General features: G+C 34.4%; 4 protein-coding genes across 11 annotated transcripts; 1 reads left to right on the top strand and 3 right to left on the bottom strand.

The window, feature by feature from the left end:
- Positions 1 to 306: 306 nt before the first annotated feature.
- Positions 307 to 2,669, bottom strand: LOC138933012 (iron-sulfur cluster transfer protein NUBPL-like). Of its 3 annotated transcripts, none has more exons than XM_070295423.1 (4): positions 1,998 to 2,235; positions 1,368 to 1,699; positions 924 to 1,297; positions 307 to 658 (listed from the first exon to the last, which is right to left on the bottom strand). In XM_070295423.1, exons 1-4 carry the CDS (start codon positions 2,082 to 2,084, stop codon positions 489 to 491), a joined length of 963 nt encoding a protein of 320 aa, XP_070151524.1. In that variant the 5' UTR covers positions 2,085 to 2,235; the 3' UTR covers positions 307 to 488. The 3 variants fall into 3 exon arrangements, with proteins under 3 accessions (XP_070151524.1, XP_070151526.1, XP_070151525.1); XM_070295425.1 differs by lacking the exon at positions 1,998 to 2,235 and adding an exon at positions 2,585 to 2,669 and having other exon boundaries at positions 308 to 658; XM_070295424.1 differs by having other exon boundaries at positions 308 to 658; positions 2,007 to 2,235.
- Positions 2,355 to 8,739, top strand: LOC138933010 (nonsense-mediated mRNA decay factor SMG7). 5 transcript variants are annotated; one of them, XM_070295421.1, is made up of 7 exons: positions 2,355 to 2,389; positions 3,154 to 3,225; positions 3,307 to 3,645; positions 3,737 to 4,476; positions 4,563 to 4,706; positions 5,016 to 7,042; positions 7,742 to 8,739. In XM_070295421.1, exons 2-7 carry the CDS (start codon positions 3,194 to 3,196, stop codon positions 7,964 to 7,966), a joined length of 3,507 nt encoding a protein of 1,168 aa, XP_070151522.1. In that variant the 5' UTR covers positions 2,355 to 2,389; positions 3,154 to 3,193; the 3' UTR covers positions 7,967 to 8,739. The 5 variants fall into 5 exon arrangements, with proteins under 5 accessions (XP_070151522.1, XP_070151519.1, XP_070151521.1 ...); XM_070295418.1 differs by lacking the exon at positions 2,355 to 2,389 and adding an exon at positions 2,803 to 2,925; XM_070295420.1 differs by lacking the exon at positions 2,355 to 2,389 and adding an exon at positions 2,803 to 2,925 and having other exon boundaries at positions 3,117 to 3,225.
- On the bottom strand, positions 8,667 to 11,698 carry LOC138933011 (uncharacterized). 2 transcript variants are annotated; one of them, XR_011446907.1, is made up of 6 exons: positions 11,392 to 11,698; positions 10,669 to 10,872; positions 10,199 to 10,507; positions 9,810 to 10,046; positions 9,293 to 9,580; positions 8,667 to 9,183 (listed from the first exon to the last, which is right to left on the bottom strand). XR_011446907.1 is itself a non-coding variant. In XM_070295422.1 (5 exons), the coding sequence occupies exons 1-5, from the start codon at positions 11,413 to 11,415 to the stop codon at positions 9,374 to 9,376; spliced, it is 981 nt and encodes a 326-aa protein (XP_070151523.1). In that variant the 5' UTR covers positions 11,416 to 11,698; the 3' UTR covers positions 8,667 to 9,373. The 2 variants fall into 2 exon arrangements, 1 of the variants encoding a protein (XP_070151523.1); XM_070295422.1 differs by having other exon boundaries at positions 8,667 to 9,580.
- A 5,935-nt stretch (positions 11,699 to 17,633) lies between these two features.
- LOC138933407 (NF-kappa-B inhibitor cactus-like) lies at positions 17,634 to 27,640 on the bottom strand. Its single transcript, XM_070296082.1, has 3 exons — positions 26,598 to 27,640; positions 22,689 to 23,041; positions 17,634 to 18,278 (listed from the first exon to the last, which is right to left on the bottom strand). Exons 1-3 carry the CDS (start codon positions 27,110 to 27,112, stop codon positions 17,899 to 17,901), a joined length of 1,248 nt encoding a protein of 415 aa, XP_070152183.1. The 5' UTR covers positions 27,113 to 27,640; the 3' UTR covers positions 17,634 to 17,898.
- Between the last annotated feature and the right edge of the window lie 302 nt (positions 27,641 to 27,942).

Here is a 27,942-nt window from a genome sequence, read left to right as displayed (position 1 = left end):
TGTGTGTGTGTGTGTGTGTGAGAGAGAGAGAGAAATATTTATTTGCCATGTAATTTTGTGTGTGCGTTTGTGTGTTCTTATATTTTATTATCAGAAACAAATGTTTCCTAGATTTATTTCTAGATTTATATATAGCCAACATTATATTACACTTGATCATTTTACGTTTTTTCTGTACTTTATGCAAATTTGAAGATCGCTTTTAAATCCGAATTTGAACTGAAACGCTTAAAAAATTGTTTTTATTAATCCAAAGAATTAACAATTCTGAAATATATTTTAAAAAATACACGTTATTTTTTTAAGTGCATGTTATATCACATATTTGTCTTAGAGAATAGAAAAAGTAATAATTTATGATAATAATTTCATACAATTTCTTTATATTATCAGATTTTTGGAAAATCCTTGTTATAGACAGATAGCTTTTTATTATTTACATTTATAGAGAGATGGGAAATATACAGCTATTACTCTTGAATACAAATTCATTCCTCGTGTATTTCTTGCTTATTCAAAAACGTAATGACTTGTTCTGCTAATTCTCTATAAACCTCTGCCTGTTTAGTTTTTGGAGCTGCCAAAACAATTGGTTTACCATTATCCGAACTTTCCGCGATGCTCTCGTGCATTGGTATCCTCTGTAAGATACCTACACCTGTGACATATACGAGTCATATTATATCATCCACCCACCCACCCACCCACCCACACACACACACACACACACACACACACACACACACACACACACACACACACACACACATATATATATATATATATATATATATATATTATAATATAAAAATAAATCAAGAAAATATATATCCCTTGTAAATAACAATGTTGTGATTGAAATAAGGCAAGTATCTTGCTAATTATATAATACGATAATAAATATCATAATAATGATTTATTACCAAGTTCTCTGGCTAATGATAATGTGGCATTGCCAAAGACTGGAATTTCAGTCATGCATTTTGGACACATAACGGTGCTCATGTTCTCCACAATACCAGCAACAGGTATGTCCAATTTCTTGAACATATTTGCACCTCTCCTGGTCACTTCTAGTGCAACTTTTTGCGGTGTTGTTACTAGCAATGCACCAGTGATAAAGAAATTCTGAATCAGGGAAAGATGTGTGTCTCCTGTTCCAGGAGGAGTGTCAATCACAAGATAATCGAGCGACCCCCATGCCACTTGATTTACCAGCTTATCCAATGCACTCATCACCATGAGCCCCCTCCAAACTACTGGCGATTTTTCATCGATTAAAAATCCCATGGACATACTGCAAAATATAAAATTATAAAGCATAGACCCATTTATCCCATCATTTAATGCGTTTGACAATTAATCACCATTTCACACCATAATTTACAAGAGGTTCCATGAGATTTTCTCGATTTATCATAGGCGACTCATATATATTCATCATTAATGGTATAGATGGCCCAAAAACATCGGCATCAAGTAATCCAATTGACTTTTTCGGCTCAATTATTTTTAAAGCTGTTGCTAAATTTACTGAAGTTGTCGATTTTCCAACACCACCTTTACCAGAGGCAACTAGCAAAATTTGCTTAACACCCTTTATCCGCTTTCGCTTAGGAAGTCCACGTGCCATAATTTCTTTCTGCCTGGCTTCTATGCTCTCTTGCCTAGTCTTGGCTGCATCAACCGTTGTGTTGTACTGAAACAAATATAAAATAGAGATAATTGATAGAGTCTCTAATCACATAATTAAACTTTTATTCTTTTTTTTTATCACAATTTCATTTTCTTTATTAAAGAATCTTAAGTTTAATTATTTATTAAAAATTTTCTTTGTCAAAGAATTTTAATTTTAATCGTGTATTAAAAATTTTCTTCAGCTAAGAATATTAATCTTAATTGTTTATTAAAAATGCTTCTCCAAGAATAGATTAAAATTTCACGACTGTATAAGATTTTTAGACGCTTAATACATAGAATCTTAACAAAATAATTACGTATTTTACTTTTTTGTGTCGTTGCCACAGATACTGAAGGTGCTTCAAATATTCGCCTAAACGCAATCTCGTAGAAATATTCAACATTTTCAAAAATTAATCTATAACCTCGTGTGCGCGCGAAATAAATAATGTGCATTGTATATTACAAATATATATGTTAGAAATGAATCACTGGCATTTAAAACAGTCTCGTTCGTAAAAAAGAGCTTTTATCTTTCCGTTTTTTTTTTTTTTTTTTTTTCTTTCATTGTATACATAAATCGAAAGTAATTTCGGAAAATAGTCCGCGACGAGCGCGACGCAGATCTTTCTCCGAATGTATCCGAGATGAGCTTCCATCTGTCAACGGTTGGAGGCGTTAGTAGGCTGACAGCTGTCCAGAAATGCGTGTAAGTTTTAAGTTATTCGATCGGCGAATTTTCAGATCGCGATATCATTTCCTCGAGTTTTGCCGCCACGCAATAATTTCCACTCCCCCCCCCCACCCCCCATCTTTCTCGCAAAACACATACGTTTACATACACGTATCTACGGTACAAGAAAAAAAAACAAAAAAAATATGTACATATCACAGCACGCATAACCTTAAATTTCAATGGCGATTTTCATGACGAGCTACATGACAGTTGAGATGACAGTCGTCGATTCTTTCGGGAAAGATTATTGCATCCAGCAGAAGTTATATGCAATTAGCAAGATGTCGCGCGGATTAAATCGCCGGGTTAGGTTAGGGTTAGGGTTAGGTTGGGTGAGGGTGGGTTTTCGTACTTTGCACGAGTCGCGCTTACGCTTATTTGTACTTTTGAAAGAAAAAAAATGGCGTCCACTTAATTGACTTAATCAACTTTCCGCTGAACGCGAGTCTTGATCTGTTTTGATTGAGTTGTGTTGTTGTCACTTGAGAAATCGATAATAATGATGAAACGTATGTTCGTCGCACTATCGCTTTATCTTTTTTCTAAACATTGTTCCGCGATGATGATCGTAATCGAAAAAGTCGAACTGATCTCTGATAAGAGGTTATGAGAAAGGAATTAAAGTTTCGAAATAAAGTTTTCGATTATTAGAAAATTGATCTCTCCTGGCGAAGTAAAATTATGCTTTCTTTTTTAGTAGGATAAGGATATTAACAACTGTGAATAAAACTGTGTAGGTGAAGGACGTCGCATTTGATCGTTCTGGGAAGATAGAATATGGGCCTAAAGGCAGCTGTTCAGGCTCTGAAGTGAGTATTCGATTATAACTACGGATACAAGATATTTTTCCAGTTTGCGTTCTATCAACATACGAAACATGTGTTTGACAGGAAAGCGGAACCATTGAAAGATAAGGTCCAACGCTGCAAGGATTTGTTGAACGATAATGACGCCTGGGTATGTCAGCAGCAGTTGCAAAACATATACCAACAGGTCCTCATATTGGATTTGGAATATGCCCTGGACAGGAAAGTAGAGCAAGAGCTGTGGAATCTTGGATTTAAGAATTATATAGCGACTCTGCAATCACAGGCCAAGGACAGAAAGAATCCCAAGCGTGGTGAATCGCAGGCGTTGCTTAGCTGGTGCTTAGAGGCAGCTAGTGGGTTTTATTTGACCTTGCTGCAAGAAATTTGCACTGTATTTGATTTGGATCTGCCATTTAGAAGGTATGTCTTTGATAGAAATATAATTATGCATTTTGTGTGCATAATTTTATGTAATTATTATCGAAAGTACACTTGAAATCAATTTTTATAGGAAAGGTTATGTATATGGGTGCACATCCCCATGGAAGGCTGTTGAAAAATTATCCCCGCCTCACAAATCATCTTGTTTTTATGCTTGCCAATATTGTCTTGTACATCTGGGTGATATTGCACGATACAGAAATGAAAGCAAGCAAGCTGAGATGTTTTATAGACATGCCGTTTCATTATCACCATCCAGTGGGCAACCTTATAATCAATTGGCACTCTTGGAAGCATCCCGCGGTGACAAATTGGGAACGGTGTTTCATTATGCACGTTCGGTAGCTGTCAAGCATCCCTTTCCCGTCGCCATGGCGAATCTCGCCACGACTCTGTCCTCCGCCTTGAACGACAAATCTTTCAATATCGACGGCAAAACCAAATTGAACTCTCAGGAGTATATCGCTGTCTTTCTGAAACTTCACGGAATAATTCACAATTTTGGCGATTTAAAGCTTGCGTGCTCGTATAGTAAACAGTTGACAGAAACGTTAACCGCATTGGTCGCTACCGAGAGTTTCAGTCCATGGATGTTAATACAAATGTTGGTAATCAATCTATATGCTCTGCAACATGCGACCGGAATTGGCAATGATAGCATAGAATCGTTCAGAAACGAGCAATTGACCAATGATGAAAAACTGGCCCGTGACTGTATATTGGATCTAATTGCGGGAACTCTGTCTGCTTTGTTGTTACCCGTTTATACGATAAAAAGCTCTATCATCGAGTATTTTGCGTTGCCTTCTAGTAAGTATATCGTGTGTAATTGCAATTTTCTTTTATGATGGTTGCAAATTGGAACGAAATGAAATAGAATTATTTTTTTCCTATAGTAAAACTGTGCCTTGATTGGGTCAACATAAAACCTACGGTTTTGGAAGAAGTTGCTTTTACATCAAGATTACAGATATGGCCCAGCCTCTGTGTGCTTCTGAATGCTCTGCAAAATTGTGTGGTGGATTTTAAGCATGACGAGTGTAAGTAGTTGCATCGCATTTAAGATTATCAGTTAGTCTTCGCAAAATTATTTTTACTTGCTATATTTTTAATATAATTGAGATTGAAAATAAAGTTTATAGTAGGAAATAATATTATAATAATTTTTTTATATTTATATAAATTTGCATTTTAATAAGAATATGGCTTGTTTTTAAATATATAAAAAATATATATTAATATCGCAAAAAATTCTTTTCTTATTCTTTTCTTCTTTTTTTTTCTTTTTTTCTTGTTTCTTTCTAAGATAAAAAGATAAGATAATAGTTTAATAAAATATAATTAAACAGATATTGTAGTGCCACTGCCAGAAGATCGCGATCTTCAAGGTTTCTTACCATTGGAAAAGAGTTTCGAAAGTCTCAGATTTACGAATACTGCGCTAGAAGGCGACATCGCGATGTTAAACAAATTACGGGCCATACGCATTCTGAATTTGGGCCGTTGTCTCACTCAAAATCGAATCAATGGATCTGCGCCAATCTCGATTACGATAGAGGAGAAAACAGGTGATAGCAAATTCACATCCACAAGCAATGGCGTTGGACCCAGTAATGAATTGATGAAGGAACTCGAAGAACTTAGCCTGAACAAAGAATCGAAACAATTGAACACTTCGATGAGCCCGGTACTATCTGAAGCAGCTAGTAGCAAAAGTTCTGTGGAAACTGACATCGAGATTTCGGCAGATAAGAAGATTTTTCAGGGCATTCTTAAACCCCAGGGTTCCTTAGAACGGAACCGAGACTCGGTAACAAGCGTCATAGAAACGAGCAGCGGCGAGGCGTGTTCTCTTCCGTGCGCAAGGAAACCGCGGCAGAATATAGCGATGCAGGCAATTATGCGGCGCGCGGAGTCTGAGCAAAAACAGGTGACGTTCAAGAATGTATCACCTGTGATCGTCGAAGAAGAGAATGATAAGAAGGTGAAAGCAGCGGTTATTCCGATCAGTACTTCCATAACGAATAAACCGGCACCGATTTTAGAGATGCCTAAAGCTAACGAAACTTCCAATGCAAACACTCTCGTTAGCGCTTCAAATCGACTATCGGCAATGCCGCTCGCTCCATCCGCTGGTTCACAGAGCCAGTCTGCATTGGTTCAGGGTCAGCAGAGACCTGTGAAGTTGCCGCCTAACATCCCCATGCCCGCGCAATTGGTAGTAGTCAAAGAGCAACAAACTCAGCAAATGCTCCCGCAATTACACACCAGTAGCATAGCGGCGAGTCAACAGACCCCGACGTTGGGACCGGTTTGCTATCCGACTCAATCGTTTAACGCGCAGAATCCGCAATTTGCCAACAACTTTATGACGAACCGACTACCGTTGACGCCGAACGCGCCACATTATCAGATACAGGGACAACTTAGTAACAATGGACAACCTGTTTCCACAATATCGCAGAGCATCAACGGAATACAGCATTCGATCAATCAGAGCAGACCATTACATCAGAGGATGCCGCAGAACATGTCCCATAGCCCTGCGCAGATGTTACAGCAAAACTTGCGATTAGGTTCGCCCGCTCAGCCAAGCATGTTGCCGCAAAATATGAATCTGCCAGCGAATAATATGGGGCTACAAGCGAGCATAAACGTGGAGCAACAGAATCACGCCATTGGATTGCAACACCAACAACAGAATATGATGCAGAGCAATTCTAGATCGAATAGCATGCATAATCAATTGAATATGAATAGTAGTTCAAGTATGGCAAATGTATCGACTATGATGTCGACATTGTCCGTATACGAGAAAGAACCCCAACAATCCAATATAACAACGCTAATCAATTCGCAAAGTCCAACGAGCGGATCTAACTTTCAGCTTAATTTCAATCAGAACCACTTTAATCGAAATCAGACTTTCGTCGGTCAGGGCTCATTGCCGCAAAGTCAGCCATCGCCGTCGTTTTATAAAAATAATCCCGACGCGATGGATTTTCAATTCCCGAATCAAACTAAGATAGTTAACAAGACTCAACAACCACAGCAACAGCCAGTGACGAATAATTATAACATGTTCTGCAATTACGAGCCGACAGAACACTTTAACTTATGGAGGGACAGTCGACCGCCCCAACCGCCGATCGCTTGGTGGGGTTCGTCTGGTAATACCGCGGCTCAGATCCATATGAAGGATTCCACTGTTAACGATAATGCATTCTCAAACTGGAGCGATTCGTCTGTCCTCGGAAATATGGCAAGTAGGGTGCCGTTGACGCCTGGTAAAAATTATCAGCAGCAACAGCAAAACGGACAACACGGCAGGCATCTTATGACAGGAAATAATTTCGAGGATTCCAGATTGTTTGAAGTAAGTACAGTCATTTTTCAAAAAACACATAAGTTATACATAGTGTCCATAAAACACATGACGAAATTTATCCATAATATATCTAGAGAATAAAATAAGATAAATGTTTTATAAATGTATGTCTGAAATTTATTAAAATTAGTTTTCCGATTATACAATTTTTATTTGCATTAATTTGCGATACATTAAGAGAATTTGAAAAAATAGGCGGTTATACATATGTATATAATCTAACAAATCGAAACTTGAGAATAAAATTTTCTAAAATATCTATTATAATGTACAAACGCGCGAAATATTAAACTTTAAATTTTTTATATTCTTCTCTCTCTGATGTTCTAAAAAAAAATTGTGTAATATACATGTTTTTCTTCTTTTATTCGTATAATTTATTTTATTTATTCTTTCAATATTTAATACAAATCAAAGTTGTTTTTAATTTTATATTTTCAAGTGTGACACACATGTCATTTTTATCATTAATAAAGGTTCACCTTGACATTTTTCGACATCGTATAGTGTGTTTATTTAATATATATATATATATATATATATAAATCAGATTTGTTTAATACCAAGGTTATTCACAACGATTTGTTTTATATTATACTGCAATTTGTGTTCTTTGAAATTTATAGATCTTATACTTTTTATATGAGATAATTAAATAAGAATACATCATTATGACATTTTTTCTAGCTCGAACAGAAGCCGTCCCAACCCGTGAGTACCGGCAATACTTATTCCTTGTTCAGCAGTAATACATGGAGCACCGTTAATACGCCGATCAATACGAATTCGACTGGTCAAGACCAGATGAAGGCACGACTCCATCAGCAATCTCTATGGTCTGGACCGGGTCCTTCTCCGTTAGAGCGGCTTCTCGAGCAACAAAAGTCGCTACGCGAGGGCGGGACCACTTGAAGAGACGCGCCGGAATCCATTAAAGAAGGACAAGCAGTGTAATATCGCATTCAGCGTATGCCGATTTAAGTAATCACACAAGTGTATGCGTGGCGGCGAAAAATCACTTAATTATTCGATGAGAGAAATGCGCAAAATTCTCAAAGTATGTAGAAAGAGCGGATACTGAGCTCGACTATAAGATGCAGCCTGTTATCCTCGTGGCATTATGATATGCGCAGAGGTAATATAATCTTCATTTATTTTGTAATTGCATGTGAGAAATCTGTAGACACATTACGTGGTTTTCGGATTTCTCGGAAATTAAGAAAAGTGAGACGAGATATGAGCAACGAGAGACGGCGATTTAACCGCAATTTGTTAATTTCTATGGGAATAAAATAGACAAGCAAAGGGAAGAAAATTATTATAGAGATGCAAAATGCAGTAGCTCTTAACATACATTAAATTAGAACGCAGGAAATGAAAACGTAGATGTTAATTACAAGCGAGAGGCGCGTGAATTTTGTGTTTTGCTGATGTATTTAGAAAATTCGCAATAAACATGAATGATTTATCAAAATCACCTACATTATCACCTACATCAGCGATGCATGTAGTTTTGTTCTTGTAATTTTGCGGCAATTTGAATGCTGAAATCCTATATTTAAAAATTAAATGGACAAACGATAATAATCTTGGTTAAACATTTCGTTTTCAAAGTAACAGCTTTATTTCACATACAAAAATATTTCATTAACAAGTTTGCTTTTTGTAATATTATATATATAAGTAATATCACGTATATATAACATAAGCACATAACACGTACACATTGCGAAGTATTCCTTCGTTTTGTCACAAATTTTTAAAATTCTCATTTTAGATCAATTCTGATATCATACTATTTTACTAAGACAATATAAGAGATGTAACAAACAAACGAAATAAGATTATTTTTTAATCTTCTTCCTATTTTTTCAAGACAACTGCCTAATTGTGGTTTTATAATGAAGTTAAATTGGAAACATTTGATGAAAAATTGTTACATTATTTGTACATTATTTGCATCTGTTTCTGCAATCTGTGATAGAATCTTATTTTTTGTCAAATGTTTTTCTATTCTACTAATTAGACAGTATCGCTATATAGGACCAAAATATAATCTAAAGCTACATACTTACTTCAATGAAAATTACATTGAGTCATAAAATAAAATGTTACAAGCTGTTAACGTACTATAAACGATAAAAAATTTTATATTACATAATTAAAAATGAAGTTCTTCATTATTTATATAGGAATATTATGTTTAGTAAAAACAATAAAGTTAAATTTAGTTTTTACCTCTTTATATATCGTAAAATTCATAGTGTTTGGCATATATATATCTTTTCAATGTAATATCACGAATTATTGCTTCTTCAATTAAATGCCATCAAATAATTCCACTATGTCGTCTTTGGTAGCGATTGGTCTATCGTGAGAAAGTTCGCGAGAATAATCGATTCTACGTTTTATCGTAAGGTTGCAATGAAAAACGTTTTGATCGTCTATTATGTTCTGGCGCATATCATTCTCATGTATATGCAAACAATCGGAAACAGACTCCGTCCTTACTCTACATGATTTTACCTATTGGAAAGAATATTAATATTTTTAATAGTTTAATACATCATCTATTTTTTAGAGAGAAAAAGAAAGAGACACAAATAACACTGAAAACAATCCTTCTGCAAAAAGTTCATAATTACTTATGAAAAAAAATTATTACATACGATTTTATCTGAAAAAATAGAAAATGAGCATTTTCCCTCTATATGAAAATTATATTGTATAAATAAGTATATGAATATAATCTTACTGGACCAGTATAAGAAGCATTATATGTTCCAGTTGCCTCAAATGTATAAACAAACTGTTTGCTCACAGTCATACAATTGACAATTTGTATGTAAGCTATTAGACCACCTTTATGATTTACAGCAACTTTTAAAAAGAAAAGTCCCATTTCTTTGATGTGAAAAGCGTAATCATAATCCCGATTTATGATGTATTCTAAGTCCCATTTTTTCTTAAATACAGTACCTTTTGTGCTGAACTGTAATTATATTTAATTACATGCAAATTCAAACAAGAGAATATAATCATTTCAAATCAATTTGAAATCAATTAAATTTCAGAAATTTATAATATTGCGATGCTCCAATCTTATTGACTGGTACAATTTTCATAAAATCTGCTGAGCAATACCTCATAAAATACATCTTTATGATGATATCTTATATGACCGATAATTCTTCCATGTGGTAATTCCACTGTGCAGGAACCAATTCGACATGGAAATACTCCTTTCCCTACTCTAGGTGCTAAATTTATCATTGGCCTTTGTTGTTGTAGTTGTTCATTTTTCAAAGTAAGAGATTTAGATGGATTTACAGATTCAGTTTGACAAGCGGAAGATGTGGAAGGTATGCAAACAGCCTCTGTTTGAGTAGCCACACATACCTTATTATGCAAGATTCTTCTATTGAGTGCGTGATACGGATGTAATAATGATAACTGGAAATGGTATTAGTAGTCTATTAAAAATTTTATCATCTAATCAGTTAATTTTTCATTTGATCAAAACGTATCTGTCTTGTAAGAGCATATTATTCTCATATTATTCTTGCACTTTATTATTAGTATCTCTACGTTAATTATGAGAATAAGGACTATACCTTGATCTCCTGCAATTTAGCTGACAGTTGTTCCGCTACCAAATTTCTTGTAACAATAAAGGAGCATTTGCATATAGGACATATTTGCAGTTGTACTCTGCACTGATTACATATATGGTGTCCATTTGTACATTGAACTTTTGTACCTTGCGCTGTATCTAAGCATACAGGACATTGCAGCAATTCCTCTAATGCATCGCACCACTAAAATATAAACAGAATTATGAAAAAATTATGTATTTTGCAGTACATACAATTATTTGTTCAACAATACATTAACCTTTTTATCTCTTTTATGTATATTACATGTTTTTTTTAAATATATATATATATATGTATATGAGTGTGTGTGTGTTTGTGTGTGTGTATGTATGTATATGTATGTACATATTATATATACATCACACACACACACACACACACACACATATATATATATATATATATAATTATATATACATATATATAATGAAATATTTAAAAAATATTTATTGCATACATTAAATTAAATGATTTTATTATTTGTGCGCAATTAGCAAGTTTGTTGTCAAGACTGCATCATAAAAACACAAAAATAATCTTGCTAGCACCTTACGAATGCTAGCACCTTACGAATGCTAGCACCTTACGAATGCTAGCACCTTACGAATGCTAGCAACTTAAGAATGCTAGCAACTTAAGAATGCCAGCACCTTAAGAATGCCAGCGTATATAATACTGTACCATAACACGAATTTCTTCCACCATCGTGGTTTAGCTTGATTTCGAATTAAAAATACGAGCGCAAAATATTGTTTTGAACTTTGGACACGCGAATGACAACCAAATACTCTCGTTATGTGAAATTATTCTCTACTCTATTGTGGAATTCCCCGTTTTTCCGTTCCTCTTCCGCAGTTCGGTTCTGCTGTTCTACTCTTCTGCCACGATTGAAACTAACTGAAACTGGACAGATCTTCAAAATCGAAAATTAGAGCTACGGGCTAGGAGCATTATTTAACGGAACTTAAATTTGATTCGTCAATTTCCAGTCCGGTGCACAATATCAAATATAACGTGACAAATGACATACGATAAGGTTGGATCTACAATAGGTGTAAAAAGCCTTTAGAATTATATCAGTCGAAAGTTTTATATCATAAGCTTTAAGAGCTGAGATTTGGCCAGTTCCTTTAAAACTTAGAGATAAGGGGTGTTTTTCAGCAATGATATACAGAGGGACACAATAAGTTTGTTTGCGTTGCTTGAACTTTTTGCATTCAGCATCTTCGCTTTCACTCTCTTCAACATTCGAATATTTATATATTTATCTCGTTTTAAGTGGAACAATTTTTGGAAATTTCAAGCAACGCGAACAAACCTAATATTACACAATTGTTTATCGAATATAATAATTTTCGGGATTTTAAAAGTTCTTTATTCAATATCCAATTACGTGATTTGTATCTCTCTGTGACTGCGGTCGAGAAAACGCTACAAATGTTTCGAAATATTTGATTGACCAATCAGAACAAAAAGAGTAAAGATTTCTTTATTTTGATTGGTTAATACTATGGACATAAGAAATATCTGGATGGAGCATAAGGTATTTTCGGACGCGGGATACAGACTACGTTTACACGTTATCCCTAATCGGGTTTAATAACAACCGTAGTTCTAAGGCTGGCCAATCACAGACTACGTTTACACATCACTCCTAAGGCCGGTTCTACAATAAGTCGTATGTCGTTTGCCGTAAGCAAATTGACCAACCACAGTCCATTTTTTTTTTTTGGGGGAATTATCGACTGTGATTGGTTAATTTCCTTACGATTAACGACATACGACTTATTGTAGAACCGGTCTAATCGAGTTTAATAATATCCGTTGTTCTAAGGCTGGCCAATCACAGTCATTCCAGTCTTCAGAGGACTAACTGTGATTGGCCAGTTTCACAATTACGGATGTTATTAAATCCGATTAAAGCGGCGTCTACAATAGAGATTTTAAGCCCTAAGTTTTAAGAAATTGATTAATCACAATCGAGTATTCTTTTGGAATTTGACTAATCAGAACAAAAGGGACTAAAATTTCTTTATTCGAATTGGTCAAATTTCAATCGAATCTTTAATTATATAGGATAATGATGGAAAATTGTCGATCAAGGGCATGTTTACCCAGACAGCACAAGGATATTCTTAGGACGTCCTAAGGGCATCCAGGACATACATGTAGGATATCCTCAGGATATCCCATTGTAATCCTCAGATCTCCTCTAGATGTCCTGAGGAAGAGTAAATGATAGCCGTATATTAACCTCTGGAGAATCCAGGGAAATCTTGTGGAACATCCTAAGGATTTTTATAGGATATGTTAGGGATATTTTTCGTATGTTTCAAGGAGCAAATTTTAAAATTTAAATATAAATTAAAATTATGTTTTGTTATTTACTGCCAATATTAAAAATCTAATATTAAAAATAGTTCACCGTTCTTTAATATTTGAGGCTTTCGTGCTGTACATGAATATTTTAGGTTTGGCTCCCGGGTTTGAGTTGTGTAACATTTTCTAAACAATCCAATATCTGAATTCCCTATGTTGGGATTACATCAGAAATTGAACTGATAGAAAATAATTACATTTGTAATTTCCTGTCAGTTGCTCTTTGCAAGCTTTATATAATTCTCATGACCAAATCTCAAATACGAGTTCGCGTGTCGCATAGCGGTAAACAAACGAACTAGCGATTGAATACTATTGTTTGTAAAATTTTTGGAATGTTGCGAACAGTAACATTTCTCATAAAATATTAAATAAATAATAATTTTGGATATATGAAAATGTGCGCATCAAATTCAATTATTAATATTAAATGAAATTAACGTTAACAATTAATTGCACATGTATATGTCCTCTAGAAATCCAAAAGACATCCAATATAATAGACAGGGCAGATATATCCTACAGACATCCAGGGGTTATCCAGTGGACATTTATAGGACATTAATACTTATTATAATACTTAAGATTTCTAGATTATATTAAATCGACACAACTAAAAATAATTATGTATGCATATTAAATTTTTACAAATATATTTATAATAATATATCTTAAAACATCCTACAAATGTCCTGAACCGTCCTGGACATATTCAGGATGATCCTGAGGATGTTTTGTGCTGTCTGGGAAATAAAAAGAGTCAAGTGACATCATGTTCGGTGTTCAATCATGCGCTTAAAACGCAAATCTCCGAGTGGAGCAAAGCTTCATTTTTTTATATGAAATCCCTTATTTTTTATTATATATTGTTATAAGGGTCCTTCTTGAGACCTTTTCAAAACACTATAATAAAGTATTTTTCGAGTTATTTAAATAATTCGATAAAAAAATAAAGTTTATCTTGAAATAACTCTTTGGACTTTCCAAAGATGGATCCAAAGTCAAATAAAGATCACCATCAGATGATCCCCTCAACACCAAACAACTTGTCCGGAACAGTTTAATATTTTGATTTTTCAGATCACGAAAAAAATCTATTTCTCGAAGATTTTTCGCGCTAGTTATTACACGCTATATATCATTTTATAAATATTATTATTTCTATAAATGAAGCAAAGTACAATAATTGGTGATCGGATATACATAAAACGCGCGAGCATGAAACATAGAAAAATAATGTTGGACATATTTGGTAAAAAAATGATACGAATTGTTTCAAAAAATAGTCGCATGTTGTGTTTCTTGCACTTTATCGCGACAATGTGTGAACAATTCGCTTTCAAATTCTTGAGTAGGTCGAGCCATATAGGCTGTCCCCAATTTAAATGGCAAAACTTCAGGAGCGTGTAAGGCACCGAAAAGCTAAAACAGAAAGTCCTTTAGAGGTTTGCTCGTTTTTGCTCCATTTTCGAGAAAATCACAAAAAAAGAAACAAAACAAGTTTTCGTTTTTTTACTTATTTATTTACATTTTATTTATGTTATCATCTATTTAATGCAAATATTGCTCAAAATGTTGTCCTCTTGCAGCAATGCAAGCATTACATCTAGCACTGACCTCATTAATTGCAGCTAGACATTCTAGTGATATTTGGTGCACTGCATCTATGATTCGGTCTCTTAATTGCTCTCTTGAATTGATTGGCACCGTAAAGGATAACATCAAGAGTTTACATATGTAAGGAACCTGAAGCAAAAAGTTTATTCGGTGCCAATGAACTCGAGAGCAACTGACAATGACAGATTGAATTTTTACGATTTTCTCTAAAATGGAGCAAAAACGAGTAAACCTCTAAACGACTTCTTGTCTTAATTTTTTGGTCCCCTACACGCTCTTGAAGTTTTGCCATTTAAATTGGGGACATCCTGTATAATACATTAGAATTTTTCAAGATATATATGACAACTTTCTTTCGACTATAATTACTCCATGATTGCGTGTTGAAGCAAGGCTCAGACGAAAGATTGCATTTCTCCGAGAGAGAGAGAGAGAGAGAGAGAGAGAGAGAGAGAGAGGGTGAGAGAGAGAGAGATCCAAATATATCTTGAAACCTACACGGGAATTATCTCTATCTCTTTCTCTCTTTCTGTAGCCCAAACTCCCTCAAAAAGGAATAAGTTCGCGCGAGCTTCTTGGAATGCCTAGACCATTACACGAAACTCGAAATAACACTCCGCGGCAGGTCCTTGCTCTACATTTTTACGTCGCTATTTCTGATTTAACCGCGTCGTTTCATTTGCGTCTAACACATTTCTAAAAAATACGTCACGTCTCTGTCGCCGTTTTACATTTTTCTATATTCATAAATACAATAATTATCCTAACATATTTATATGTATACTAGCATATATATATTTTTTTTTGTATAACGAGGAGAAATTTTTCGAACGAAGAGTTAAAATGAAGAATATATTGAATATCGTACATAAATTTTCGTATTTTATTCATATATCCTTTATTTGATAAAATATAATATATATCTTTATTACGCAGAAAAAAATATTCCGAACAATATCTTTCTTTGTCTTTCTTATATATCCGTTCTTTCCTTTAAAACTATATCTCCTGTTGCGATGTGGGAATTTCCAGATTTCCTCGTGGGAATATGTTGACCCATCTTTCAGCAATATCGATTTCGTGTAATTTTTTGCGTTGTAAATAGTGTCAGACACGATCGAGGAAAAATAAAAGCAAATATATAAAATGCGCTGGATTTTTTGTGATATATTTTTTTTATTAAAAATAATTATGTGGCTTTCACACAAATATAACAATAATGATATCGTAGTTGTTATTAATAATTCATGATAGCGATACGCTTGTACGACTCTATATCAAAAGGTAGCTATATACAGAAATTGATTACAATGGATTTATGCGTGTCGATGGAAGCGATCTTATACTATTAAATGAACACCGATCCGATGAATGTTTATCGTTGATAAACATCGTTCTGGATCTTTCTTTGCTAATATAAATATATTGTATATAGTAATATTTGTATATTAACTGATTAAAATTAATGATGCACACATTGTACGGCTATATAAATCGCGCGCGTAGAAACATGAATTTAATTATTTCTCCCCGATTTATAAAATGTATTTTGTACATACAATGCATTTGCTTCGTATCTCATTTTATTATAATTTATAATTTATAACAAGATTCTTTTTCACGATTTGTCGAATTCTTTTATGTGCAAAATATGCACATTAACTAAATATAGATATTCTGTTCTCGCGTCGTCAAGCATTCCATATCTATCATTCTTTTCTCTGACATGAACAGATTTTTTTCAATATTGTAAGTTCAATACTTATATTAAAATATGGATTGTCCTTTGTGCTGCTTGTACAACGTTCTCTCGAAACACTTATTGTATACTATGGGATGTTGCATATCCGCCTGTCACAAAGAATTAATAATAAAAAAAGAGACTGTGCTATAGGAGATGGCCTGTACATCGTTGCTTCGTTCGTAATGAAATATTCGTTAATCGTATAATCAGTTTGTTTCTGAGATCTTTTTTTTTCACTTATTGTTTGTTCGTTGTTCATCTTTCAGCTTTTCTCGCATACATTGCTATCACTGATATAGATTTGAAAAACGATGTTTAAAATCAATTAAATAATAATAGCAATTGAATAAATAAAAATGCAATTTTGATATCTTTTTTCGATTTGGCAAACTTTATTATCCGTCTCAATTTGCCTGATAAAGATGATTTCATAAGCGCATTTATGCAACTCGAGAAAATCTTTTCATATATATATATATATACTGGGTGGCCCATTTTAATCCATCCAGTCGAATATCTCAAAAACCAAGCCCGGAAGAGAAAAATGTTTCAAACAAACGTTGTGTGGCTTCAAGGGGGCCATAAGATGGTGACAATGATTTGACCTTGGAAAATCATTTGAAGGTCATGTGAAGGTCAACTTTAAAATCTTAAATGGAAATCCCCATTTTTTATTTAGTATTCTTGTAGCTGACATCGAGAGCTTTCCAAAACACTATAATCAAGTATTTTTTCATTAAGTACTTTTTGAGTTATTTTATATTTTAATCTGATACATTTTGATATAAAAAATAAAATATTTCGTAAAATATTCAGTTTTCCATAATTTTACCGTAATACTTCTATGTACAGAATAATAAGACAAATTAATTAGCGCCAAAAAAAGACAAATAATTGTTTAAAAAAATACATTGTAAATAATTTTCTTAAAAACAATTTTTTTTTTTATACTGATTGATTTGTCTCATTATTCTGTACATAGAAGTATTACGGTAAGATTATCAAAAACTAAATATTTTATGAGATATTTAATTTTTTATATCAAAATATGTCAGATTAAAATATAAAATTACTCAAAAAGTACTTAATAAAAAAATACTTTATTATAGTGTTTTGGAAAGATCTAGATGTCAGCTACAAGAATACTAAATAAAAAATGGGGGTTTCTATTTAAGATTTTAAAGTTGACCTTCACATGACCTTCAAATGATTTTCCAAGGTCAAATCATTGTCACCATCTTATGGCCCCCTTGAAGCCACACAACTTTTGTTTGAAACATTTTTCTCTTCCGGGCTTGGTTTTTGAGATATTCGACTAGATGGATTAAAATGGGCCCACCCAGTATATATGTATATAACGTGCGCTTTTTTCATCATCCTCTCGGCAATTGTCTGGTATCTGATCGATAGTTACGTTATGGATATTTATTTGGATATTTTTCTCTCTCTTAGACCTTCAATCTCTGCACGTTTTTCATCTGAACAATTGAAGACATGTAATTCAGCTCCTCGTCGCTGCTCTCGGAATCCGAATCCGGCAACGGTTCCGGCTTCGCGCCGTGTTGCAGCATCTCCCTGGCGAGCAGTCTATCGGTATACAGAGCCAATTGATATGCCGTCAGACCGCTATAAGTCTTCGTGTTCAGACAAGGTTCGCATTCTTTCAATAAGAAGGTAATTATTGGCCAAGATTTGCGTTCTACTGCGAGATGAAGTGCCGTTCTTCCCGCCAGACACTCCTTCGCCTCAAGATCGGCGCCGAGACGCAGCAGAAGACGCACTAGATTCACATGTCCGTTAGCAACTGCCACATGCAAGCACATCTCGCCTGAAATAAAAAAAAAAAAACCTGAGATCAATAAAAAAAGCACCTTTTTTCCGGAATAATTTTAAAGGAATTTTATCACGTAAAGTACTTTGTAAATTCTAAAAGATAATTATATAAAAACTTCTTAAGTGGAAATTATTCATAAAATAGCAAGACATTTTTTCTATATTTATAAGTCTCTCTAAATATCCCGTGTATATGTGTTTCGTGACATAGATATGTCGCTTAATTTTATGATTAAATAACAGCCGACTCGCATCTGATTTTCCGATTTTCCCGTCATTTTTCCCATGGACCGAGTCGCATACCTCGTCGTCAGATATAGATAGAACAAGGAAGACGCGATGAATCATTGTTGTCGAGATTTCGCAGGCGTCGCGCGGTCCAAACTAGGCCCGCGCCAATCAAAGAAACTTCTAAAATTAACAGCCGTATTACTGGTCACATTGGCGGAATTTAATATTGCAGTTATGTTTATCTCATAGTGCGTCGATATCATCTTACTCTCGCATAAATATCCCCATTGAATCGAGGCAGAATCATGACGAATATTCATATAGGCATGATCATGATCAATATTATCGCTTCTGTTTTCATCGTATACGACCCAGACAGCACAAGGATGTCCTTAGGACGTCCAAAGGACATCCAGGACATACATGTAGGATATCCTCAGGATATCCCATTATAATCCTCAGATCTCCTCTGGATGTCCTGAGGAAGAGTAAATGATAGCTGTATATTAATCTCTGGAGAATCCAGGGAGATCCTGTGGAACATCCTAAGGATTTTTATAGGATATGTTAGGGATATTTTTCGTATGTTTCAAGGAACAAATTTTAAAATTTAAATATAAATTAAAATTATGTTTTGTTATTTACTGCCAATATTAAAAATCTAATATTAAAAATAGTTCACCGTTCTTTAATATTTGAGACTTTCGTGCTGTACATGAATATTTTAGGTTTGGCTCCCGGGTTTGAATTGTGTAATATTTTCTAAACAATCCAATATCTGAATTCCCTATGTTGGGATTACATCAGAAATTGAACTGATAGAAAATAATTACATTTGTAATTTCCTGTCAGTTGCTCTTTGCAAGCTTTATATAATTCTCATGACCAAATCTCAAATACGAGTTCGCGTGTCGCATAGCGGTAAACAAACGAACTAGCGATTGAATACTATTATTTGTAAAATTTTTGGAATGTTGCGAACAGTAACATTTCTCATAAAATATTAAATAAATAATAATTTTGGATATATGAAAATGTGCGCATCAAATTCAATTATTAATATTAAATGAAATTAACGTTAACAATTAATTGCACATGTATATGTCCTCTAGAAATCCAAAAGACATCCAATATAATAGACAGGACAGATATATCCTACAGACATCCAGGAGTTATCCAGTGGACATTTATAGGACATTAATACTTATTATAATACTTAAGATTTCTAAATTATATTAAATAGCCGACACAACTAAAAATAATTATGTATGCATATTAAATTTTTATAAATATATTTATAATAATATATCTTAAAACATCCTACAAATATCCTGAACCATCCTGGACATATTCAGGATGATCCTGAGGATGTTTTGTGCTGTTTGGGGAATATCTTACGAATTGCTGCGACGTTGAAAAAATTTACAGCTCTAATTATATACTTGTTTCCAATTACGGCTGTCAATGTCAACGAGATTGTTAATTTAGATCATCGGGTGGTGCTTCGAAAAGTTTACATGATACATTACTACTATAGTTACTTAAAAAGCTCTGCGAAATTTCTGAGAGATTCGTGCTAAAAATACAAGTACGAAGCTCGCGTGATTAGGATCAGTAACGAAAGAGGATCGATTTGATTAAGGGTGAAAGTCTGACGGAAACCACTGACGTCGACGCCGATGTGGGGTTTCCCAACCGAGCTAAGGCGAAGCGAGAATATCGAGCAGCATGCAAATAGTTCCTGCGGGTATTTTTAAATATCAAAAGCATCTGCTCTCCCCCTGTCCCCTCCTCGACCTCGCGGCGTCGCGACGCGCCACATGATGTAACGCAAGCGTAAGAAATGCTGCCAAATTCCATCGTGCATGCGAAACATTCTCCCTCGCTCAATGCTACGCCGAAGTTATTCTTCACGTAGAGATCCCCGTGCACTTTCATCCATCACCTATAAATTTTGGATATACATTGAGAAATAAATAAACCAGTTTCGCATCTATTTCCAACATCACAAATATTATTTGTTTAATTCTATTGGCAAAAATTGATTTATGTAAATCAAAGCTGGATAAAATTGTTCCTTCCCTTGATGAGAAGTAATATATGTTGCATATTTCAAGAAATTAAATCGCGATAAATTTGCTTCTATGAGAACAAGCTTTATGTAATTTACATTAATGCGCTTAGATTGCGTGTCGTCGCAGAAATTGTCACATATTTTAAAAACAATTATTCGATATCGAAACTAAAAGCTTTGTTAAGAAAATGAGCAGAGGATTAATGAGAAAATAAAATAAATTGCAGGATTTTGTAAATACTGCTAACAATTATCCTCGAATTCGATCAGTCACGATTCCGAACGATCGGTTGAATTGCGTTTCGCACGCGCGTGCATGCACATGTGCGTTACTCTTGTAGCCCGAGCTTGCAACGGAATATATGCCGATGACGCTATACGGGATTTCCAAGACTTAAAAAGTTCATGAACATTTCACGACGAACGACCACCGATTAGAATGATATTTTCTCTCTCTCTCTCTCTTTCTAAATTCCATTAAAGATTCTAGTTTGCGAAGAGAACAGCGGCACACACGAAAGGAGATCCAATGCCTTCAGGCTTCTTCCTACTTCTTTAAGTTTCTTCTTCAAAAGATTTATTTATTTTAATAAAATATATATGAAAAAAAAAAAAACTTTTTGTAAAAAGTGCGTCCAAATTGCCATTGGCGATGTTATCCATTTTCTTCAGTCGATTTCCCAATTAATTTTGTGATAAAAAAAGATAAGGATGTTGGTCGCACACACACACACACACACACACACACACTTTTTGATAATAAATATATTTTTTAAAAGCTTTCCTTAAAAGCGTATCTTTTTTATGTGTATCAGGACTGGAACAGAAAGAGGAAAAAGAGAGTATCCGACAATGGGAAAGTCTTAAACTTATTACAACCGCAAAAAGAGCTGTTTTCACAGGAAAACTAAATTTCTCTGAAACGTTTATAGATAAAAACGCTTCTGTTTATGACGCGTACAATTTCCTGGGAGGTGTACAAAGTACAAGAATCTCGATCGAATGATGATAATTGTTTTATATTAGAAGTTTTATAATTGCTAGTTCATTGATCGAAAGATCTGTTAGTAAAAATTAATCTTGTAAAAGAGCGAAACATTATGGTTTATACTGCTAAATCATGTTTAATGCTTCCGCATATCTGTTGTGCATATGATTAAAGAGAGATTTATATACCCCCCCCCCCCCCAAATATGTAATAAGTCGCGGCATCTACGATAAAATACAATATATACGAAAAATATGCGCGTACTTTTATTCACTTGGGAAATTCCTTAATGCCAACTATGACGAAAATTCATTTTTAGATAAGCTAATAATACGGCTTCAGTTAAAAGTTTCATAAATAAATATGATAAGGCTTTAGGGAATTTTTTGAAACTCGTCACGTTTCCGCATTAGGCATTAATTATAAAAGTACTGCATATTATTTTCTGTAATATTTCAATTTTTAAAACTTAAAAAAATTTTTTAAATTAATCTTTCTCTCGAGATATTTCATTTATATTTCTATTAAGCAAAGTTCAATGAGAGATTTCTATCTCCATCTTTCTGAAGTTAATTTTGCAAACTATGCTTCTATTTTTAATCGCCTTTAATTTATACATAAACTGTTCGCATCTCGACGTTGAGATAGATCTATTTCGAATTAATAATAAGATTTAGCGTTGGAATATACGTATATAGATGTCGCCTGGTATACAGTTTTTTTTAGAATTCAAATCACCTTTCGATCTCGAATCAACATTTCTTTCTGTTTCGAAAGGAATATTCTCTGACGTTATTGAGAACTTCCAAATGTGAGCGCAAAAAACGCTTTCAATGAAATTATGGAAAATGCACACGGTTCCACGCACGCTCATCATCGTTCACTGCACGAGAGCTTTACATTTAGAAATTCCGCTGCCACCTCGAAGTTCTTCGTTTTGCGAATGTAGATTAATTTCCACAATCATTATCCAATCTTTTTGCGCGAATATGCTTCTGCCCTGATCAATATTTCCTAATTTTCCTACGCAATATTTGTTCTTGGTGTTCTTCTCCGTTACAAATTGACGACTATTATTTTTTTTGCGGCCGATACTTATCGAGAGTGTTTACCATTATAATTGATTTGCTCCAAGTTCTGAGGTAAGGCGGGTATTTTTTGCCCGGGCGTTAGCTTATTCCTCTCCATCGGATACAATGAGTCCGTGAGAGCTTTGGCGCAAGCGAGATCTCCGTTCGCGCAGGCCAGGTGGAGAGCCGTGTTCCCGCAGAAATTCCTCAGGGATAGATCCGCGCCCGCCAGGACTAGACGCCTGACGATCAGTGGCTGTTGCGTCAATACCGCCAGATGCAAGGGCGATTGCAGGTGGTCGTTCATGATATTCAACAGACGTGGATGAGGCGCTAGACTTATCAAAATCAGCGCAGCCTCCACGTAGCCCTGCATGATCGCGATATGCAATTGCCTATATAGATAAATATATGAATTAGATGATAGATCAAAATCAATGGAGTTAAAGTTTTATATATATATATAAACTAACGGAAATGGAAATCCCAACATCAAGAAGAAGTTATGCTGGGTGAAAGAAAATTACACAAAATATTTGTTTACATAAGTATTTTTACTTATTTATTATTATTTTTTTATTTTTGTTTTATTGTATACATTATTTATTTTATTATATATATATTTTTATTATCATTATATATATATACAGGGTGTTCCATTTTAAAGGACCCACTCAAATATCTCAGAAACACTGCGTTAAATCGAAAAATGTTTCAAACAAAAGTTGTGTGGCTTCAAGGGGGCCATAAGATGGTGACAATGATTTGACCTTGGAAAATCATTTGAAGGTCATGTGAAGCTCAATCTTAAAATCTTAAATGGAAACTCCCATTTTTTATTTAGTATTCTTGTAGCTGACATCGAGAGCTTTCCAAAACACTATAATAAACTATTTTTTTATTCAGTACTTTTTGAGTTATTTTATATTTTAATCTGACATCTTTTGATATAAAAAATTAAATATCTCATAAAATATTCAGTTTTCGATAATCTTACTGTAATACTTTTATGTACAGAATAATGAGACAAATCAATTAGTGCAAAAAAAACCAAATAATTGTTTAAAAAAATACATCGTAAATAATTTTTTTTAAAACTATTATTTTTTTATACTAATTGATTTGTATCATTATTCTATACATAAAAGTATTACGGTGAGATTATCAAAAACTAACTATTTTATGAGATATTTAATTTTTTATATCAAAAGACGTCAGATTAAAATATAAAATAACTCAAAAAGTACTGAATAAAAAAATAGTTTATTATAGTGTTTTGAAAAGCTCTCGAGGCAAGCTACATGAATACTAAACAAAAAATGGGGGTTTCTATTTAAGATTTTAAAGTTGACCTTCACATGACCTTCAAATGATTTTCCAAGGTCAAATCATTGTCACCATCTTATGGCCCCCTTGAAGCCACACAACTTTTGTTTGAAACATTTTTCGATTTAACGCAGTGTTTCTGAGATATTTGAGTGGGTACTTTAAAATAGGACACCTTGTATATATGATTCTTGTAATATGTTTATTTATTAATTTTTAAAGCACAATACTGTTATTTTTCTCGCTTTTTATTTGTATCTTTCGGTCCATTAGTACTCCCGCATTATATTTTCTTTATATATATGCATCAATTATTTAAATAATTAAAGAATGATTAAAGAATGGTTAAAATCTCATCTTTGCGCATATTAGATGTTAATTTTTTTTAAATATAAGTTTAAATATAAAGAAATTTATACAATTCTATTTCTCTTTCTATTTGTATTACTGTATAACTTACAGTTTTATTCAGTTTAATTCTCTAGATCCTTAATATGGAAGTTGAAATTTTACGTTTCATTGAATCGGTCATTGAGATTGAGCGATCTATTGCACTTTAAATATGTGAATAAATCACGGGATTTACGTAAACGTTGACGCGCTGAATCAACGGACACGTGAATCGATACTCGTAAAAAAAAAAAAGAAAAACAACAAGCAATAATGATATGAGATAATTACTTCCTGGTCTATTAATTCACATTATTCAGAAACAAAACTTACACTCTCTTTCTTTCTCTCGTGTTTTTTAAAATAATATAAATCACAGGAACCTCTCACACGTAAAGATTTGAACAATGTATTTTTTTAAATTTCTTTTTATTTTGAAAACTGGATTAGAAGTTCAGAAAGTATGATGTAATATTATTATGCGTTGTTAAATAATCGAAACAAATCGAAGTATGTTAATTTTATTCACATTTATCATTTGAGGAAATTATTTTTTGTTATTCTGTTTTCATTAGTATATTAAGCTTTAAAAATAATGGCGGAGGAAATATTGGATAAAAATTAAAAAGAAAAAAAAAGAAAAAAAAGCTCCAAGAACAAGTTCGAATCTTTTTGTGATTAATTTTAACGATATAAAAATATAATTATATACATATGTACAAAATGTCCTAAGTTCAATTATTATGTTTGTGCCTAACAAAGATTGATTCTTGTGCATAAAAGCAAAAATCGTGCTACCAAAGTTATTCAGCGATTTATACTTTGTAAGGAAATTTTCTCTGAATATCGCATTTCCATTTTCGATATTACAGATTAAGAGCCACTTCGACCAAACTCCGATTAATTTAATTAATCATTGATTAAATTATAGGGTGACCAAAAGCAAAATTTTAAAATTTATATTACATTATACAGGGTGTCCCCAATTTAAATGGCAAAACTTCAGGAGCGTGTAGGGCACCGAAAAGCTAAGACAGAAAGTCCTTTAGAGGTTTGTTCGTTTTTGCTCCATTTTCGAGAAAATCACAAAAAAAGAAACAAAACAAGTTTTCGTTTTTTTACTTATTTATGTTATCATCTATTTAATGCAGATATTGCTCAAAATATTGCCCTCTTGCAGCAATGCAAGCATTACATCTAGCACTGACCTCATTAATTGCAGCTAGACATTGTTCTAGTGATATTTGATGTACTGCATCTATGATTTGGTCTCTAATACCTGTATTCATAGTCCGTCCTTGAGGAATAAGGATTCCTTGTTCCTCGTTCCACGTTTCATAAACTTTCCTTGACCGAACAAGGAATCTTATTGGCTCCCTTATCTCAAGGAAGGTCACGAGCTTCCTTGAGGAGTGATGCGACCTTTTTAGCAGACGATACGCAGAATATAACCAAATATAACCTCCAAAAGTTAGTTTCGTTACATTTGTGGTTTTGTGGTTATTTGTTGTCGCGCTCTCAAACTGAAAGTGTATAAAGGAAAAAGGGATAATGGACAATGAATTTTTAAATGATTCTGACGATGGATTTGAAGACGAAAATCCAGAGAATCGGATTCTGTGGCGGATTCCGAAAAGATACATTCGCGATTGGGAAAATCCCGTGGAATTTTTTGAAGATACGAAAAAGTTTTCATATGAAATTAATTGCAGGCAGCATAAAACGGTGCTGCCTCCAGTCGGTCACTAAAAATCCCTAAAATATTCCTTCCTTTTGAAAGGGAGACTCGAGGTCCATCTATGAAACAAGGTGGCCTTGCAGATTCAAGGAATCCTTCATGGAGGCTTCCTCCGTCCTTAAAATAAGGAAGAGGACTATGAATACGGGTATAAGTTTTTGCGATTTTCTCTAAAATGGATCAAAAACGAGCAAATCTCTAACGGACTTCTTGTCTTAAGGTTTTTCAGTCCCTACACGCTCTTAAAGTGTTGCCATTTAGATTGGGGATACTCTGTATACAAACATTTTATAAATTTTTAGTTATAAAATTTAATTTTTATATTGCTCATCCTATAAGTTAATCAATGGATTGAAATTAATCGGAGTTTGATCGAAATGGTCCTATTATATTAATGCGGCGCGCGTTAGAATAAAATAACATCAGCTGACAAATAAATTCCCGATGGCTCCAAAATCAACAAAATTAATAAATATCGAAAGGAGACGTTCACTCACGTGTCACCGTCTCCATCCTTCGAATAGAACTGCCAGAGATCTTTGTTGATCGTCGAGCACTGATCGTCACCCTGCTGATGTTGCTGTCCACGTGGACCGGCCGCGTCCACATGTGACAGCTCAAGGATCTTCGGTTCGGGCTGAATCGGCCCGCGGCTCAGGGTGAGCCGGTCCAGGTCGTCGCTGAGCTCGACGTCTACGACACCGCTGTCGGCAGTCCTGATCGACCTCTTTGCGGTCGTTGTCGTCGACGACGAAGATGCGATTGCCATTTCCGGCATCATCGGCGCGACTCGCTGTGGCTGCTGCCTCTCGTCCTGTAAAGCCTCCGTGGGGGTCTGTCGTGGCTGCAACCCCGCGTCGCAGATTTCGCCGCTGCAAAACTTCGCGTTGCCGACCGACAGGAATCCGGAATCGTCGTCAGCTGTCGCCAATCCGCTGTCATCCCGCTGCCTCCTATCGTTCTCTCGCGAATGCTCCTCTATCCGGACGGTCTTGCTCGGAGAATACCACATTTTGTCGGTAGTTCGAGATAAAAGGAACGTCCTCCACCAAGGAAGTATTTCACACTCGATCGGATCACTCGGCGACCAACTGTCATCCAAGGTTCCAGACGAGATGACGTCTCTGACTTTTCGGAGACGAATCGAATCCCCTTCTGGCGTTTTTCTGGCTCTACTTATGAGGTCCCCTTTTTTTCCTACGTCCGTCGTGTGTCTGTTCTTTCGCTCCGTATCGTTGACATGTTTATATAGAAACCGTTCTTCTTCTTCTTCTCGAGAGATATCCGTCCGGTATGTCCTGGGACACAGTACTATCCAAATCTATCTCACACGTCGTTCACTGCATCACGGAAGAGATTCGCCTTCCAACTGATCTTTGTCGAGAATGAGAAAAAGAAGGCGGCCTGGTCGGGTTTGTCGTTGCGAGCGCTGGTGACCCTCATCGTCTCGTATCTCGAAACAAACTGATCAGTAACGAGCGTATATGCCTGAGATACGTCGTCGCGATCACGTGACAAATCTCGACATGCCCGTAGTACGCACAGAGTCGTTTTTCGAAGGTCGTATATTTATCACGAAAGAGATTGCAATATTTATACAATGACTTCAGAAAATTGAAATAATTCTTCGGGATATAGGGACTACCCTCACGAAATTTTTTGAAACTTTTATGTTTTATGTATTTTAATTGAGACGTAGAAATCGAAAAAAAAAATGTCGCTCTTGTTCCCCTGTTTTTTTTTTATATTGAAAATATAAAATATAAAATTTAAAATTATATTTAAAATAGGACAATGTGAGCATCCTTCTTTTGTTAATGTGTTTGTGTATTGATTTTAAAT

Source organism: Polyergus mexicanus, unplaced genomic scaffold (genome assembly GCF_030449975.1).
Source record: "Polyergus mexicanus isolate NDT 795.1 unplaced genomic scaffold, iyPolMexi1.0 SCAF_5, whole genome shotgun sequence".
Taxonomy (NCBI): Eukaryota; Metazoa; Arthropoda; class Insecta; order Hymenoptera; family Formicidae; genus Polyergus; species Polyergus mexicanus.
Note: the sequence above shows the minus strand (reverse complement) of the source record. Positions and strands in the feature narration are given on the sequence as shown.

Excerpts from the sequence above, each read along its gene's own strand:
- LOC138933011 (XM_070295422.1), bottom strand. The coding sequence starts at position 11,415 with ATGGTGGAAGAAATTCGTGTTATG. Across the intron at positions 10,508-10,668 it reads CTAAATTGCAGGAGATCAAG|TTATCATTATTACATCCGTA; the intron begins GTATAGTCCTTA and ends TACCATTTCCAG. Across the intron at positions 9,581-9,809 it reads ATGCTTCTTATACTGGTCCA|GTAAAATCATGTAGAGTAAG; the intron begins GTAAGATTATAT and ends TCTTTCCAATAG.
- LOC138933407 (XM_070296082.1), bottom strand. The coding sequence starts at position 27,112 with ATGTGGTATTCTCCGAGCAAGACCGTCCGGATAGAGGAGCATTCGCGA. Across the intron at positions 23,042-26,597 it reads AAGGATGGAGACGGTGACAC|GCAATTGCATATCGCGATCA; the intron begins GTGAGTGAACGT and ends TTATCTATATAG. Across the intron at positions 18,279-22,688 it reads GGAGCAAATCAATTATAATG|GCGAGATGTGCTTGCATGTG; the intron begins GTAAACACTCTC and ends TTTTTATTTCAG.
- LOC138933010 (XM_070295421.1), top strand. The coding sequence starts at position 3,194 with ATGGGCCTAAAGGCAGCTGTTCAGGCTCTGAA. Across the intron at positions 3,226-3,306 it reads GCAGCTGTTCAGGCTCTGAA|GAAAGCGGAACCATTGAAAG; the intron begins GTGAGTATTCGA and ends TGTGTTTGACAG. Across the intron at positions 4,707-5,015 it reads GGATTTTAAGCATGACGAGT|ATATTGTAGTGCCACTGCCA; the intron begins GTAAGTAGTTGC and ends ATAATTAAACAG.
- LOC138933012 (XM_070295423.1), bottom strand. The coding sequence starts at position 2,084 with ATGTTGAATATTTCTACGAGATTGCGTTTAGGCGAATATTTGAAGCAC. Across the intron at positions 1,700-1,997 it reads GACACAAAAAAGTAAAATAC|TACAACACAACGGTTGATGC; the intron begins GTAATTATTTTG and ends TATTTGTTTCAG. Across the intron at positions 1,298-1,367 it reads GTAAATTATGGTGTGAAATG|TATGTCCATGGGATTTTTAA; the intron begins GTGATTAATTGT and ends TATATTTTGCAG.